Here is a 19,330-nt window from a genome sequence, read left to right as displayed (position 1 = left end):
TATATATATATATATATATTATATTAAATTACCAGCCATTCAGAATTTTTAGCCAAAACAAAAATATCAGAAATAAACAAGATCATCAAAATCACTGCTTAGATTTAAAGCTACAGTATGTAACTTTCATGTTTGAAATTAACATTTAAAAAAAAATAGTTACTAATATATGCAATGGAAGCAACTTGAAGCCACAAAATAAATCTCAAAACAAAAAAGAGTTTGCTAGCAAAAAGGCAAAGCGATACCAATAAAAATAAAATATATTTTTTTTTTTTCTACAAAACAGCATTTATTTTGTTGTAACATTCAAATATAGCACTCCAAACTTATTGTTTAATGGTAAACACATTGAATATTAGCATACTGTCAATTATGCAAATATACTGTCACTAATTCAAATTCAATTTTCCTCACAAATGTCAGTGTACTGATTGCAGCGTATTGAAGCCTCTCCTCTATTGACATCTATAAAAAAGTGCCCTCCAATAGGGCTCCAGTCAAACACCGGAATCAGCACACCTCTGACATCACCCGCATTTGGGTTGGCTTGTATTAATTTCAGACCATGGTGAAGATGTGTAACAATGATCCCTTTTGTCTTTAGCGATATTAAAATAGAGCTTCAGATTGGTTTTGCTTTTGTTTGTATGTTTGGCATATGTATAATCACTATAGAGGGATGTTTAAAGGGGACCTATTATTCCCATTTTTAAGATATGTAAAATGTGACCCTGGACCACAAAACCCAAGTCATATAGGTCAATTTTTTTGAAATTGATATTTATACATAATCCGAAAGCTGAATAAATAATCTTTCCATTGATGTATGGTTTGTAAGGATAGGACCATATTTGGCCGATATACAACTATTTGAAAATCTGGAATCTGAGGGTGCAAAAAATTGAAACATTGAGAAAATCACCTTTAAAGTTATGTTCGCGATTGTGCTGCATTCACTCACAAAAATAAATGTTTTATATATTTACCATAGGAAATTTACAAAATATCTTCATGGAACATGATCTTTACTTAATATCCTAATGATTTCTGGCATAAAAGAAAAAACGATAATTTTGACCCATACAATGTATTGTTGGCTATTGCCACAAATATACCTGTGCTACTTGTGACTGGTTTTGTGATCCAGGGTCACAAATAAGTCTCTGATGTCACTGGAGTGTGTATGTGAAGTTTTAGCTCAAAATACCCCACAGATCATTTTATATAGCAAGTTAAAATTGCCACTTTTTGGGGGTGAGCAAAAATGCACCATTTTGGTGTGTATCCCCTTTAATACAAATGAGCTGCTGCTCCCGGCCCCCTTTCTAGAAGACAGCGGAGCTTTAGGAGCTCTATGGCAACAAAACAGGACAATCTCACACGTTGAAACTGTCAGAAACTGTCAGCAGTGTTCAGTTTACAGAGCCAGAGAATATATGCTGCATGGAGTTAGAACAGGTATAGAAAAGGTCATAACGTATGCTGTCATCTTGCTTTTATCCACTATTAGTACAAGCTTGTTGTAGCTGACCCTGTCCAAATGATGGCCAAAAATGTACTGATGAGTTTTATGAAGTTTATTGTACATCAAACAAAAGATGAATAGTCTGTTTTCACTCACTGTAAGTGCTGAATAATATACAAAAAGTGTGCATTAAAGTCTTATCCATAAACTCTCTCTCTCCCTTTCATTATCATCAACATACACAGTAATTTAAACAAAAACACTTTGTTACAACTAACAGTAAACATATATATACAGACCTTACGCCTTTTCAGGGGGTGCTTAATAAACTGGTAAACTTTATATCCGTAAAACAACTCTGATAAACTGTAATGATGTGCGCACTCTCCCTTTCATTATTGCCGTGACCAGTATCGATCCGGAGACTATAAGCTGGATCACGAACAGTTGGTACTGATCCATCCTTGAGTAACAACTTCAACCACGGTGTCCTCAGTGACTCAGATGACGGGAGTCTATGGAGACTCTTATGTTCGTTGGTACATCCAACAACAGAACGGAATGTTTTTTGGCACAGACATTATATATCCACAGCTGCTACAGTAAGTAAACAGAAATGGCGGACCCTGTGCTTCTCACTCAGGGCTGTGTCGATGCTAATAGGGAATATTGTCACCAGTCATGGGAGGAGCTTCCCTACTCTTATGTAAGAGTAGGGGGAAATCTGAAAACACACATTTGGAGAGATTGTTAATTATTTATGGGGATTATAAAAAAATAAAAAAAAGTATTGGGTGGATTTTTATAATTATAGGCTTGTTGTTTACACACACTGTAGACACACATCTGCGTTCAAACACCTTATAAATATGAATTTTGCATAATAGGTCCCATTTAAAATTACAGCTTTAAATGTAAAAAAAGAAAAGAAAAAAAGTGAGACACACAATGTCCAGTGTCTCATGTAGACCGTAATAGTAGAGCTGACTAGCACTGCTATCATCTTTATCTCAGGTGGCACCTTATTTTTGTCCATGAGGGGAGAGAACAGTAGTTGTTCGGTCAGGAAATGGAGAATTTTACAATCCATCTGAGATCCTCTGGTGGCCTGTGCCAGCAGAACCTGAGTCAGAGACAAGGCAGCCATTAAAAGCACCACAACAGCAGTCTTCTCATTAGCACCACACTGAGCTGAGGTAGCAGCCAGCTGCATACACAAATTACCAACTGGGTGAGAAGTGAGGGGAAAATGGTGTGGCAATACAATGACATCAGCTGCTGAGGCCATATTTTTATTCAAGCCAATAGTTTACAGCTCAGATAACATCAGGAAAAGGGGATATTTTAATGACCTAAACAAAATCTGTCTAGGTATTGCCTATCTAGTCTAATTTCCCCCTAATTTCCCCCTAATTTCCACCAACTGTGGAACGGCTGCGGATCCGCTTCGGAATGGCGGCGGAGTCAATAGGTTTCCATTAAAGTCAATGTGTGTATTTTCACTGACTGCGGAACGGCTGCGTTCCGACTCCGGCGATCTGCAGCCCTCCGGAGCAGATACGCAGAGCTTCTATTTTTGCCGGATGCTGGAGAGCTCCGCAGCAATTCAGCACTTATATCGCGCGATCATACGTCCTCGTGACTTCAGCTGTCAGTCATGGCCGCAGCCGTTCCGCAACAAATCCGGACCTGGTGGGTATTGAAGGACGGCGGACCACGGAGCCGACACGCAACGGAGCCGATCCGTAGCCGTTCCGCAGTTGGTGGAAATCCGGGGTCAGGCTCAGGTAGCATGCATTCAGACATTCAGACATGTCACAGACATGCACAAAAAAAAGAAAAAAAAGAAAAGCGAAATATTGATTTCCCGAAACCATACTTCCAACAGACATTTATGAACAGCATTGCAAACTTGTGAAACTGGAACTATAGCTCTCGACCAGTGGTTAGAAGCATAGTTTCTTGTTAGTTTGACATGGACACGAGTGAAGTACAAAGCTTTGTTTACAAAATAACTAATAGGTTAGCAACCAAATTTAAACAAATTGAACAATATTCAATGAGGTAATCCACTGATCTAAAGATGGGCAATACCAATATTTATTAAATGTATTGTGTTTGTCCAATTTTGAATTGACAAAAAAAAGAAAGAAAAGTAAAGCCCCCCAAAAAAGAAAGAAAATATGTGACCCTGGATCACAAAACCAGTCACAAGTAGCACAGGTATATTTGTGGCAATAGCCAACAATACATTTTATGGGTCAAAATTATCAATTTTTCTTTCTTTTATGCCAAAAATCATTAGGATATTAAGTAAAGATCATGTTCCATGAAGATATTTTGTAAATTTCCTACAGTAAATATATAAAACATTTATTTTTGTGAGTGAATGCAGCACAATCGCGAACATAAATGTAGAAATTTAAAGGCAGTTTTCTCAATGTTTTGATTTTTTTGCACCCTTATTATTTTTTTTAGTGTACACATACCAGACTTTATGCAGAGTTTTTTCAACAGCCTTCGATTGTCCCTCTAGATATTCGTTTAATTTTATAATGATTTATATTCACTGATATTTGTTGAAAGGGATTCATGACTTTTTTTGGCTTTTTTCCAAACACAATATGTTCTTCTTTGCAACCTTTCATCAAAATAATTGCTTCGCCTCTGAAACGACTTCCCTTTTTGGCAGACATCACAACTATCTATTTTTCTTCCCCCTGTAATATAGAGACAATCTTTATGAAAAAAAAATTGATTGAATATTCTATTTCACATTTCAAGAATAAAATGACTAATTATGTTTCAAACTGACTTTAAAAGTGAAAAGGGAACATCTTTTCGGTTTCAAGTACAAAATATACCCAATGTTGTCAAAAGAACACTTCATAATGAGAGGCCTTACAAGATATTCAAACATACAGCACTAACATATGGCCATGTGGCATTTGGGTAGGGAATTACACGGGTGAGAACACAAACAATCACACTCTCATTGCCGTGTGGAAGCAGAGACTCTTTAGAAATACTAGAAGCATAAAGGTTTTGGAGAAAACATTAGTGTTATCTGAGCTGAATGAGATGGATCCACCGAAGCATGGATATTTTTTTTTCCCCAATTACTCCCCCACAGAGCGTCAACAATGACCTGAACATTTATGAAAAAAACATTTTAGCACACACCGATGACTAGCAACGGCCTCTAGAGGGGAAGGCACATCATGATGATCTGCGGTGCAGGAAATTGAGAAGAAAGACTGCTTATTTATCAACAGGATATGGCTCTTTATCAACACAAAAATGAAGAAAACAATACAAACCAGACAGAAGGTTGAACAGATGGGAACACAGATATAAAACTTGTCTAAGCTTCTGAAATGGTCTAAGCTACTCAAAATAAAGCCGTCATTTACAAGCCATCTCTACAGCCACACCTGTTTGGCTGAGCAAGGCAATTTCCACACAAATACTGAGGAAGAAAGACTCTAGTCCCTCTGTGTATTATTTATTTATTTATTTTTTCACACACACTAAACCCTGACTGAATTTTCACAGCAAATAGACTGTTTCTGTCCATGTCAGCATTCACAAGGAAGCATTTCTTGCTTCAGACTTCAAATTCATCATAGGTGATTAGTCACCTCTGCCAGGACAAGACAGTAAAGGAGCAACTAAAATATTTCGGAAAATAATAATAATAATAATAATAATAATAATAACAATATTTGCTGTTTAACATGTTAAAAAATAATGCAATAAACAGCATCCTTTTTTTTTTATATTAAAGAAGTAGCTAGGCTAATATCTTTTCCCCACATTCTTTGGCTAGTATATGCTCAAGCTATCTGTGCACGGCTCACCAGCTCCACAAAGCAAGCGAGAGAGGCCAACTGAGGATGGGCCGCATGTACCAGGCTGTGCTCACTCCCATGTCGTCCTCTTTAGGGTTTGATGGGCTTGTCGTGTGCAAACTATGTGTAGGACACTGTAAATGGCAAACTCTGAACATGCTTGACTTTGTGATTAAGACACGCAGGTGTGAGTGCAGAAATGAGTATAAATACTTGTACATACTGTATATACTGTTATTGTATTGAGAAGATTAATTCTCGCTTAAAAATATTGATAGCAAATGAGTATTGCAGACACAGAAACATCACCAAACACACAACATAAGAGGCAAAGCTAAATGTGACATTTCTTATAATGGGTTTATGTAAATATTGTTCTAAATTAAATTAAAAGTTATAATTTGTTAATGCTCTGTAATTGTTAATAAATGATAACACTCATATTGTTGTTTATTTGCATGCACTTTACTACTCGATTTACAATTATGCAAGTCAGGTAACAGTGGAAACATGTCCAAAAAATCTGTGCTGAATGCAACTGGCACAATGCAATTATCCATGTTGCAGGCGGGTTCTGAGTGCTAGGTTGTGATGGATTCAGAAGACTACCAAAACCTGGCAAATTTACAAGCACTGTGATTTAGGCATCTAACTCAACTAAAATTCAGAAAGTGCTTAAAGCTGGTTAAACTAAATTGCAGGTGGTCCATAATGATGCACTTTTTTGTGTTGATCTTTTTAGTTATTGACCTCATTTTTAATTCTAAAGAATTTAAAGTAAAATATCTTTAATCATGCTGTGGTGGACTGGCCATCCATCTAAGGTGTTTTCCTGCCTATGGCCCAAGATAATTGGATAAGCTCCAACTTCCTCACACCCTACAGAGGACAAACGATTTGGAGAATGGATGGTAGAAAATTTTCCTCTGGCAATAGGTGATGTTTCATTTCAATGAGAGGCAACTCATAATTCCAAATTCTTTTAAAAGCCACTTGAAAGTTGAAAGCACAGTCATTGGATAGATATGAACATAAATGAGACATCTCAGACAGATGGTGCTTCTATCCTCCTTGAGAGAAGGAAAGATGTCACATTGTGGAGCTCCCACCTGTTGGCTTACTGTGCCAAACACCCCCCACATTCATCTCATCTAACTCTGGGTTTCGACCAACTGCTTCATTTCGATCTAGGTGGTAACAGCACATAATGATTCCTCGATTTAAGCGGTGCTATTGTCAGAGTGATTCCTGTAGAAAATAAAGTTATAACTGAGCATTCATGAACCTTGTAGATTGTATTAATAGTAAATGTAATATTTACTGTGAACTGAACAATCAACATCAGCTGTGACATTGAAGTATTAGACCAATAAGAACATGCAGAAACTTTGCTGCAGCATCAACAGGTGTGACCATTCAATATGGCCTTATCCTATTGTTTAGGCCTAATGTTAAAATCACTATTCAAATAAACATGACTTGACTAGCTAGAGTAGACTAGACTAGACAAACAGTGTTAAATACAGGCATAGGGCTATATTTCCTGTGCATTTTGATTCATTTACGTAAAAAAAAAAAAAAAAAACCTTTATCAAAAGTACTTATTGTTCACATACATTTGCAATCAAAATTATTCAACCCCCATTGCAAATCAGGTTTACTGGCAAAATTTACAGACTTTCAGCTGTTTGCAATGAACAAATCAAACAAAAGTAATTGAAATAGATCAACACAGCAAATGTTTCAAGTGGTTTCCCTAAATTCAACTGAAAATGCAACTTTTAATGACTTCTGTAGTCTCATAATTATTCGACCCCCTCACAACAACACAAATCTGCAAAACAGGTGTTGTCTCAAGCATACCTGATGCAACTAATCAAGGGCTTCATTAGTTGCATCAGGTTTGCTTGAGCTAGAACACATGAACTACCTGAACTGGCTAGGTTTGTTGAGTGTCACGTTTGACTGCATATTAGAAATATGGCTAAGTGAAAATAATGGTCCAAAATGGTCTTATTTGTATTCCCTACCACTAGATGGCAGACATGTAATACTTCGATTCAAGACCAAAATGACATCATGTTCCTATTCAAAGTGTTGGAGGAAACAGCAGAGCAAAGTGAGCGACCGTGTCATTGATGCGGATGCAGTTCAGTTCAGAGCGTCTGAGTAAATTGTGAGATTTGTGAGAGAAAATCGTCAAATGGCTAATAAAAACTTGTACCGTGAGGATGTGTTGCAAATGTTATTCGCCGATTCTGACTCTGAAGGGGAATATTTGCCTTTAGGAAATTACGTTCGGCCGTCTAATGATCGCGCTTCTCCTGGTAACTTACATCTTTGCCGCGCAATGGTGCCACCCGCGCTTCTCCCGGTACATCTTTGCCGTGCAATGGTGCCACCCGCGCTTCTCCCGGTACATCTTTGCCGCGCAATGGTGCCGCCCGCGCTTCTCCCGGTACATCTTTGCCGCACGCGCTTCTCCCGGTACATCTTTGCAGCGCAATGGTGCCGCCCGCGCCTCTCCCAGTACAACTTTGCCGCGCAATGCGCGAGTGTTCACAAAGCACAAACAGATCATTTTGACCATTTGCCCAATGGGGATGGGGGTGGCAGGGGTGGACGTGGTCTTAGTGTACATAGGAGAGCTGTTGCTAGAGGTAAAGGCAGCAGGGGTAGAAGAAATAGGGCTGGAAGTAGCGATAGCTCTTTGGATCCAGTCAGAGCGGCTCGAGGTGGGAGTGGCCGAGGTAGACGTGGCCGTGCTGTTCAATATCTACTATTTCCTGAATATTATGAAATTCAAGAGGGCCGCCTCCTGATGACGTCATAATATGCAAATTAGATGAATATATTTACACCCCACATAAACTTTCAGTCATCCCCAACATTTTTCTAATTTACAGTAGAGTTCTCAACGGGTCGGGTCGGCCCGACAAACCCGACAGGACCCGCGGGTTCGGGTCGAAAATATAATCAAATGACTCGGGTCGGGTCGGACCTCGGGCTTAATCTTTTCCGCTCAGTAAAAAAAAAAAAAAAAAAAACATTTATTAATCATCGCTGCTGTTCACCGTAAAGAAAGTCTGGCTGCTGCGTGCAACGTGCATCATGGAGAGGGGGGGGGCAGACCTGACGCCGCTGCGTGCACGCTTTTAGCCTCGAGAGAAGAAGATGGAGTTGGTGAAAAGTAAACTTGTCACAGGTGAATTCACCGTCTCTACTACAGCCTATTTATATATTTAAAGTGTATTGTTTCAGTTGTTTGTATTGTTTGTATTGTTAAAAGGCGTGAACATTAAAGGTTGATTTGAATTCACGTCTGCTGGTCATGATAATACGTGTATGAGGAAAAAAAAATCCGACGTGGGGTCGGGCCGCGGGCCGGGTTCGGGCAGATAATTCATGTTGATGTGTCGAGTTACATCGGGTCCGGGCTTTAAAAGCCACGGGCCGGTTCGGGTCGGGTTGTAATTTTCAGGCCCGTTGAGAACTCTAATTTACAGTAGATCTCTATCTTTAAGCCCTTTCAAGCCACAAGCTTTTGAAATTTTGATGTCAAAATTCAGCATTTTTTCAAAAAAACCTTGGCGCCTAAAGGGTTAACCATCTATTCTAATATAATCATTTTGCATTATTATTTGTAATGATCAAAAAGCATGTGTGCAGATTAAAGTGTGCATATTAGCTGCTTGGTTGTTTTTAAATTCACTACAGGTTTAGAATAGAATATTTGAATTAGTGTAAAAAAAAAAACTAGATTAATCAAAATAAAAATAAAAAAAAACAAGTTTTTATACGTTTTTAATATTATAATGTAATAATTTCCAGTATTACTGATATTAATACAGCTACTGACATCTCAAGGAAATAGACCCCCCCTCCCCTATTTTTTTTATTATATATATATATATATATATATATATATATATATATATATATATATATATTTTTTTTTTTTTTTTTTTTCATTTATTAGGCTTCAAAAATATAACAACTTTTAATTTAAGTGAACTTAAAACAATCCTCACATAAACCCATAATAAATGTAATATTTACCTGTGCCCTTCCTGCCTAACAGTTAGGAAATATACAGAAATTGAATAAAGTTATCAAACAGTCTGCACTGCATAAATTATAAATTAAATAGTTAATCCTTATTAAACCTACAAAAGTTATTTAGTCAAGAGCAGGGAGTAATTTTCTCTGTTCCCTTTGTTCTTTGTTTAACTTTACTGACATAAATACTTTACTGAATTAGTGGCTGCTGTCACTTTAAGACCAGCCGCTGCCGACAGAGATGCGGATCTCACATGCGCCTCATTCTCCACAACTCTTTACGTTCATGTTATACTTTATATAACTAATGTAAGACTGCTCTTATGAGGATACTAGACAAAACAGACATTTTGGGATTAATGTGAGTGTTATTGTTCGTTCAAGCGTGAAAGAGAACTGGATTCTGGCACGCTGTCTGTGCGCATGATACTGGTGCAGATTTATTTTTTACAGCCATTTTTGATCATATTTACCAGAGGTGCCATTAATTCTGACCACAACTGTATAAAGAGCACCAGGTTTGTTGTGCCATGTGGAGACGCTGTGTTTTTCGTTGCGAAAGCCAAACTACTTTGTTTGGCCTTCCAAAAGAGGACACAATTAGAAAACAGTGGGGCAAATCCATCTTTGCAAGTACATTCTGGTGCTTCTGACTCACAGACACAGCCTGTAAGTATGTTTTCATATTTTAAGAATTTGCCACTAACCATTCAAACAAGAGTTTTGAGCAGTATAGAGTAGCGCTTGCTTGTCGTTTCTACGATCACAAATGCAGACATGGTTTTATGTTTACATAGTGTTCTCCCCCGTAGCACGGCGTGACATGTAAAAAGACAGTAAAGTCATTATAATCAGTAATTATGTCCCCAATGAAATACCAATCTGGTCCAGTCGCGCTTGCAAAGTTGATCGATCAGCTTGGTCATCTGCATTTTCCAGTTCAGATTTGGGCTCGAATTGATAAGGTATTTCCGACATTATCACCTGTCATTATTGATTTGAGAGCTGATGTTCCAAATATGGTAAGGGTTGTGACATTTCCATCACACGCTTAAGGTTTTTGGGCCAATCACAATGCACTGGATCGCTGGCCAATCAGAGCAGACCACGCTTTTCAGAACGATGAACTTTTTAACCTAAAACCACGTAAACACATTGCATTAAACCAAATACACAAAATAATGTTCTTTTTAGAACCATCATATGACCCCTTTAAAAAAAATTACAAAAATTAATTCACAAACCACGCATAAACGTTATTTTCGCAAAACTACAAACTTTTACATACATGTTTGCTCACATATTATTGTAGCAGAGTTTGTGCTGAATACAGTGTAGTCAGACTTTAGCCATGAAAATGTTTACAGAGCAACAGAGTAAAAAAGTAACAGAAATAAGCACAAATGTCAGGGCATGTCAGAACACCTCCAGGGCACAGAAAACACCACAGACACCAGAGGATTAAACTGTAGTACATTTAATCAATTAGATTATGTAAATAAATAGTAATACACCTAATTGACACCAAAATTTAAGCATAACAATTTGATTAACATGTTGAATTGAAGAATACTTTCTGATAACATTTTAATTAAAGCCTTTGTGTATAATGCATTATATAGGTATTCATAATGTATGTTATAAATACATTATATATTTTCATAAATAATTATAACCAAAGTTAAAATGCATTTTAATACTTGCAGATTCCTTGTTACATCGGAAATTTGTTGTTTGTTTTAATGCATCGTACTTTCAAAAGGTGTTATATAAGTATTATAATGTGAAACCAATATTTTTAATAGTGCCTGGACCCCACTGTTACTATAAACTGTGATTGTCTTTGATTTGATCTGAATTGACCTGTGTAAAAGTGTAAATGTCAGAGTGAACTTACTTTTCAGTCACTGGCCAAACATGTTTCAGCCAATACCCATATCACAACATGGATCTCTCCAGCTCTCTAGCCTCCAGTAGGATTTGTTTGCTATCTGGACCGTAAAAGCCCAAGGAGAATAATTATCAGTCAAACCAACTGTAAATTATCCTGTTTACAACATACTCAAGAGCCAATGCAACACATAGCGATTTGGCTCACATAACAGATCTACTGGAGAGCTTCCACACAGTGATACAGTACCTCCTTCAGGGTTTCTATCACTTGCTCAGATGAGCTGAAGTATCTTTGGTGCACTGAGTTGAAGTCTTAATTGTCAAAGTGACATTTCCAACCATATCAGCCAATGCCATTTGGATGCCTGAAATTCATTGGTCCAAAGAGACAACGCAATTGTACTTATTTCAGTCCAGTTGAATGTGTTAGTATAAAGCTTTTAGAACAAAGAATGGTGCCTTCCAATCCTCAGTGAACCAGAAGCAACAATTGGATGGGGAAAGACTCAGGAGGTTGACCATAATTTTGATAAGTAGTAATTTGTTTTGGTGAAACTTATTTAGTGTAAAAACAACAAACAGTAACACTTTAGCTTAGGACCTAATTCACACTATTAACTATTTGCACATTAGCAAGCATATTACTAGGATATTGGCTGTTTATTAATACTTATAAAGCACATGTTAATGCCTTATTCTGCATGACCACATTCTACATCCCTTAGTCCTACCCAATAACTAAACTTAACAATTACCTAACTAACTATTAAAAATACGTAAATAGGAGTTTGAGGCAACGGTAATAATTAATAGTTAGTTAATAGTGAAAATCGGCCCCTAATCTAAAGTGTGACCATAAAATATAATAAAAATAATAAAATATATTATTATTATTATTATTATTATTTTATAATTAAAATTATTTTATTTTTAAATGCAACAAAGCCAGATCAATCATATTTTAAATAAGAAAAGAATCACTCTGGTGATGTTGTAACTTGCTAACAGTGTAGAATAAATGAAAAGCTTCACTGATTTATTACATTCAAAATCACTATTAAACCATTATATTATACTATTGTACCTGCACTACTGTAAGAAAGATGACAAATGGGAATGTAAGAGACATGATTATTGAAATAGAACTAAGTATCATCTCCCTCATCCTCTTATCTTCTCATCTTTTCCATGTCAATTCTCAGCTGATCTTGCAAATGGAAATGCATTGTCCGTACCGGGAACCAAACATCTGAGCCTTTCACAGATCTCCAAGAGCATCTGCACGCTCTAATGAACTTAGAGAAAAGGCAGCAAGCTTGTCAATTGCAAAGGTCTTTTCTCAATGCTCCTCACAAAACAACCTCAACAGCAGGTAATTATGATGCTCCAGTGGAGAACTAATGTAATGATCAGCCTGATCCATTTCAGCTCTATTTTATCCTTGTATTTCCATAGACACAGCTTTTAATTCTTACTCTTATCAAAGTTCTTCAAGGACAAGCAGGATAATCCCCACCCAGCTGATTTATGATTAAACCATTATGTGTTTGCAGCTGTGGGTATGCAAGTTGAGTTTGTCTAAAAAAAAAATACATTACAAAACATACAAAGCTACCCAGGCAGAATTTAGAACACAATATAACCACTGATGCTCTCCATTGTGTTAAGATCCCATTATTATTTTAAGATATACTACACAATCCTAAAACACGGAAGATATTGCCATTTCATTAACAGACAGTCAGCAAATCCGTAAACAAAACAAAAAAAAACAACAAAAAAAACATACACCTAAAAGGACTATAGCTTCATTTTTAAGCATTTGGTGGCTGAATAAATTAACAGTTTGGGTATGCAATAACTCTGCACCCTTACCTTTTGACGGATCTCCTCCTCCATCTTGACTGGTGAGCCCAGTTCAGCGACCTGTTTGACCCCATCACTGGCATAACCTCCATACTCCCACAATATATAGTTCTTCGAATGGGAAGCTCCAATGAGGGCCGACCAGTGATTGGCTCTCCCTGTTAAGGTACAAAAGTCCAAATGTCTTAGAATAATGCATAATAAAAGGCATAATTCACCCAAAAATTTAAATTCTGTCATTAATTGCTCACCCTCCTGTCGTTCCAAACCCGTAAGACTTTCGTTCATCTTCTGAACACAAATTAAGATATTTTTGATGAAATCTAAGAGCTTTCTGTCCCTCCATTGACAGTTACACAACTACCACTTTGACACTTTAAAATGTTCATAAAGAAATCGTAAAACTAATCCGACATTCGGGTGAGTAATTAATGACAGATTTTTCATTTTTGGGTGAACCAACCCTTTAAATAATTTCTTACTAAAAACAATTACCTTGTGTTTCTGATCATTAGTTTAATATAAACATGCATTTATGTGTTTCACAGATAGTTTTATGCATAGCACATTGACGATACACATGAGTATATTTATTGTTGTGTTCCCTGGGAACCAAACCTTTGGCATAGTTTGTGCTAAATTGAACTACAGAGACTTGTGTAATGGATAATGTACAGTCGACCAGTCATTATGACAAAATAAAACTGACACAGTGATCATGTAACATTTCAGGACAAGATGACAGAAGGGGAAACGAGGGAAGTGATAACGGTGGAGGGAGCTGAGGAGACAAGTCGAGGGAGGAGCCATGCTGGAAACTTGGCAGGCAGACCCAAGGGGATGACAGGTTGAGATGGAGCCGATGCAGGTGTAGATCCAGGAGGAGCCAAAGAGCCGATGAGACCAAGAACAAGAGACCAAGAACGCATAAATGCGGTGTGATTCAGGAGTCAGACCTTAGTTTCAGTAGTCATGTCAAAGCAATAACTAAATCAGCATACTATCATCTTAAAAATATTGCAAGAATTAGATGCTTTGTTTCCAGACATGACTTAGAAAAACTTGTCCATGCTTTCATCACCAGCAGCGTGAATTATTGTAATGGACTCCTCACTGGCCTTCCCAAAAATACCATAAGACAGTTGCAGCTCATACAGAACACTGCTGCCAGGATTCTGAGCAGAACCAGAAAATATGAACATATCACACCAGTCCTCAAGTCTTTACATTGGCTCTCAGTTACATTTAGGATTGATTTTAAAGTATTATTACTGGTATATAAATCACTCAATGGCCTAAATACCAAGGGTTCACTCTAAGCATGGTGAGTCCGCTTTTAGCTACTATGCCAGCCACAGCTGAAACCACCTTCCAGAAGAGATCGGATGTGCTCCTACAGTAGGTAGTACAGTACACATTCAAATCCAGACTCAAAACATATTTGTTTAGCTGTGCATTTACTGAATGAGTTCTGTGCCACTGTACGTCCGACTGATTACACTGTATTTTATTTTGCATCCTCCTTTTTATTCTAAACTGAACTCAAATGGCACTGAGAATTGGGTAAGAGAGATGAAACCATGCTGATGGCCTGGGACTGTGTTGGAGTAGTGAGTTTGACGTGATTAAACTCGAGGCTCTGTGGGGTGCGGACTAGGGGTGGGAATCACCAGAGGCACCACGATACGATATTATCCCGATACTTAGGTCACGATACGATATTATTGCGATTTTAAACATATTGCGATATTCTGCAATATATTGCAATTTATTACCTTTTTCCAACTTCAAATTATGTCCGCAAAGGAAAACTGTCAACATCTGTTTGTACATGTCACATCAATTTTATTGCAAAATGTGATTGTCAAGCAGACTAACTAACAAACACTTACATGAACCTGTGATAAATGTTGCATACACCTGGCAAACTGAACTGTTTGCATTTAAGGTGGACTAGACTGTAATACAAACAGGTATGCACTGCTGTGTTACTACAGGTATTTTTAACAATGCAACTTGTACAAAAAAAAAGGTGTGCAGACCCTTCAGCCACTAGGGAATTAGTAAAGCAATAACTGTTGAACTTAAATAAAAACTTAATAAGAACTTTAAAATAAAATGTTAAATTTAAATTAAATAAATAAATAAAACATGTACTCTTTAAGTAAACAAAATGTGCTACAGTTTGCTGCCAACCTTGGTCCTAAAAAGAGTTCAAAAACATTTGGACAGTGAAGAAATGTCAGCATTTTTGCTCAGAAAGAGGAGCTGATCCACATGCTCTGAGCTTAAGCCTTGTTTCTACTTTCGCCTGGCTCCGCAGCGCGAGTCTCCGCAGACTGCGCGCGCACCTCCCCAAACGGACGAGGTGTTTATACTTGACGTGCTCGCCGTTGTACTATTATTTGAAACGACAGGGGGCGACTCGAGTAATTGTCCTCTAAACCATCAGGAATCAGAGGTGAGAAGAAGAAAGCTACACACGTGACAATGTTTATTTTAGTACACCACCACCAATACCACACTACAAAAAGAATCGTGTAAAACCCAGTAAACCCTGAGATTATTACTCGTGACAATAAAACAAAATATATGGATATGAGAATGTGCATACAATATAACTAAATTAATAATCTCTTACATATTTTCTAATTTCACTAAACATTTCATTAAGTTTCATGAACATTTTTATTAAACATGGACCATTATGTTCATTAAAAATACTTTTTATGTAAGCAACTAATTTAGACGTGCAAACTGGGTGCCGGTGTGGTGAGAAGTTCGAGCTCGGCCAGATTCGGCTCGAAGTCGTTCATCTTCGGATGCGGCGCTGCGCACATTGTTACAAAATCTGCCGTGCACACCGGCAGGCGAAATGGGCCCTTGCGCACCCAACGCGCGCGACCGCCCACACCGCGATGACGTAATTTTTGCCGCGCGCACCTTCGCGCTCGTGCGGATGTGTCGAGTATAAACCAGGCATTAGAGTGCTCCTTTGTGCTGTGACGATGTCTCCAGCCGTCGAGAAGACTTTCTTTCTCTGATGCTGCCATGTTTATTTTATCTACGTCCTCCTGCACGCTGACAGTCAACCCGACAGTCACCCCGCTGACCTCACCAGAAAACAAACAGCACCATCTAGTGGACTGAATGAGCAATTGATTTTTTAGCATTCTACTACCAAAGTTAAATTCTCATGTGTAATTTAAATAATAAAAGATCGATACTTGGCGCCCGTGTATCGATACAGTATTGCCACAGAAAATATCGCGATACTATGCTGTATCGATTTTTTCCCCCACCCCTAGTGCGGACTGGATCGATTCCATTCCTAGAGCTTCCGAACAAATGGGTTTTTGGGCCGAAGGACTGGCTGTCTTTGGTAGAGGAGGTGGGAGATGGAAGCTAGGTGGGAGAGGAAGGCATAAGACTGAAAGCTAGGAGGAACCAGCGGAGACGCAGGACTCTTGGAGCTGGGTGGGAACAGCAGAGACACAGGAGACTTGGAGCTAGACAGGACCAGCGGGGACAGGAGACCACAGAGATTATCCTTTACCAAATCCTCATAACATCTCCCAGAGGCCATATACAGCTCACCCTCAGTGGCGGGGCTCCATTCCATTCCCTCGAACTCCACGAGCACTGGGACGGATGATGTTGCCGGCTCACGCACCTGGTCAGACTCTTTGTTGGGCTCGGGCTCCGGGGTGATGGTATTGATGCCCTTGTCTGAGGTGTGCTCTGGCATAGGCTCCATGCAGGGTGTGGTAGGTGAAAGGTAAGCCATTCATTTTGTGGCATTGGTAAGGCACTTTTACGTTCTCTCGTTGGTTTCTCACGATTCGGACATCCAGGAAATGCACATTTTAGAACCATTTTAAACACTACATCGAGACCCATCTGCGTCATCATCTCAGTTCTCGCGCATGCATCGTGGCGCTCTTGTGAACTCACATCAGAGGCCCACACGGAAAAAAATGAATAGTTGAATAAAGTCGTTATTTTTGTTGTTTTTTCTCACAAAAAGTATTCTCGTCGCTTGATAAACCTAAGATTGAGCCACTGTAGTCACTTGGACTATTTTAACTATGTCTTTACTAACTTTTCTGGGCCAGCAGATGCAATTACATAGCAGACTATGAAGGAGTGAGCTAGCTCTCAGATTTCATCAAAAATATCTTAATGTGTGTCCTAAAGATGAACGAAAGTCTTATGGGGTTGGAACAACATGAGGGTGAGTAATGAATTAACCCTTTAATGAAATAAAAGGCCACTTAAGTGTACTTAAAGAGTACACTTTCATTAATGTTTCTTAACACACCTAAAATATGCTATCATGAACGCGTGTCGGAGACTGATACGGAAGAGAAGAAATTGTTGAACAAAATCATTAATTTGTTTTTTTGGCGCACAAAAAGTATTCCCGTCGCTTCACAAAATTAATGTTGAACCACTGTAGTCACATTGACTATTTTAATAATGTCTTTACTACATTTCTGGGCCTTCAAAGTGTTAATTAAATAGCTGTCAGTGGAGCCCCCTGAGCCATCGGATTTCATCAAAAATATCTTAATTTGTATTACGAAGATGAATGAAGGTCTTACGGGTTTGGAACGACATGAGGGTGAGTAATTAATGAAAGAATTTTCATTTTTGGGTGAACTATCCCTTAAAGTACACTTTTAAATAAAAAAAATAAAATAAAAAATAATAATTCAAATTAAACATTTTAAATTATTGTTTTAATAATCTTCTCTAATGCTTTAAATAAGTAGACTTATTTGATATATTTACAAGCACATGTAAATCATTTTAACTGTTTGTGTAATTCGATAATATGATTATATGTATTTGATAAATTATATTTAATGCCAGTCACATTCCACATGCCACATTCAGAAGTACACACCATATTTAAAAGACAACAAAAGTGGTTATGAAATGTACTTATGTATGTAAGTGTCCCAGTTAAGTTGGTCAAAAAGCACTCTTAAGTTCAACTAATTGTATATAATTTAAATTTAAACTATAATATATTTCATTTAGTTGCAATAAACATTCAATTATGTGTCAAAAAACATTGCATTCAGTTCACATTTAAGCATATTCTTTAAAAAAAAGTACTCTTTTTATAACTATGTTAAAATGTACTTCTTTGTCACAAGGGTTGCATTTGAAGACAGTCAGATTAAAATATCCTGTTTCTATACATATCCTAATGTAGCACTTGGCAATAATAAAACATCCCAGTGCAATGCAATGAATTTTGAATCTGGCATGCATAATTTCCCAGTTTTGTTCCCTCCTCTTCTCCTCATAATTTCCTATCCTATCTCCACTATCGCTCCCAATAAAACTGCCAAAAAAGACAAATATAACGTCAAATAAATATTCAATTTCAGGAAGAAGCAGCCATAGCAATATTGATCAAAATTTTTCTACAAATTAATACTTTATGTAAAAAGCACTTCCTGACTCTCATGTGACTGGGTTCACATTACCCGTTTGCAAAGAACTCTTATTGTAACAAGTCAACAATTGGCACAGCGGCAGCGTCAGTCAAAATGTGATACTATAGTCTCTAGCACAGAACATGGCCTACAACAGCCAAATCAATGGGAAATGTGTTCTTAATTAAATTACCCTATATATGTCACGTTTTCATGGACTTTTAGTTAGTTTTCTTCTGTTCTGTTTTCATTAAGATCATCATCTTCATTAGTTTAGTTCATTCACCTGTTTAGCTAATCATCTTCCTCATCATTGTCATTGAATTAAACGGTATGTAGATTAAGCACAAATGATTGCACATACCAGTATTTGTTGAAAAAAAATAGAGTAAGTCAAACACTTCACATTATCGTAGCAGATGAAAGCATGACAAGGCATTACAAAGAATGGCTTGGAAGTCAATATTTTCGTTGTTTTATTTGCATATTATTGAACAAAGCTTATCACTGGTCCACAGTATAAGAAAATCAATAATGCATAAATTCATATGGTATATTCAAGACCCTGGAGCACTGATAGTAAATAAGGAGAAGAAGTTAAATGGAATCTGGAAAAATCCAAGACAGAATAAAACTCAAGTCGCCTGTACCTAAATATTTGTAACTAAAAGGCTGTGCTACAGTAAACATACAAGTTAAAATGTTTGCATTTTACATAACACTACAATCATTAAAATAATAAT

At 37.5% G+C, this 19,330-nt stretch overlaps 1 protein-coding gene across 1 annotated transcript in view; it reads right to left on the bottom strand.

Moving 5' to 3' along the window:
• The window catches only part of spon1a (spondin 1a), a 338,352-nt gene that overhangs the window by 216,684 nt on the left and 102,338 nt on the right, over positions 1-19,330 (bottom strand). The window contains exon 6 of the mRNA XM_084124751.1: positions 13,147-13,295. Within this exon, the coding sequence (XP_083980877.1) occupies positions 13,147-13,295 (149 nt within the window). The remainder of the gene's footprint in view (positions 1-13,146; positions 13,296-19,330) is intronic.

This window comes from Abramis brama, assembly GCF_963993115.1.
Source record: "Abramis brama genome assembly, chromosome: 9".
NCBI classification, from domain to species: Eukaryota; Metazoa; Chordata; class Actinopteri; order Cypriniformes; family Leuciscidae; genus Abramis; species Abramis brama.
The sequence above is the reverse complement of the archived record's forward strand: the minus strand, read 5'-3'. Positions and strand labels throughout refer to the sequence as shown.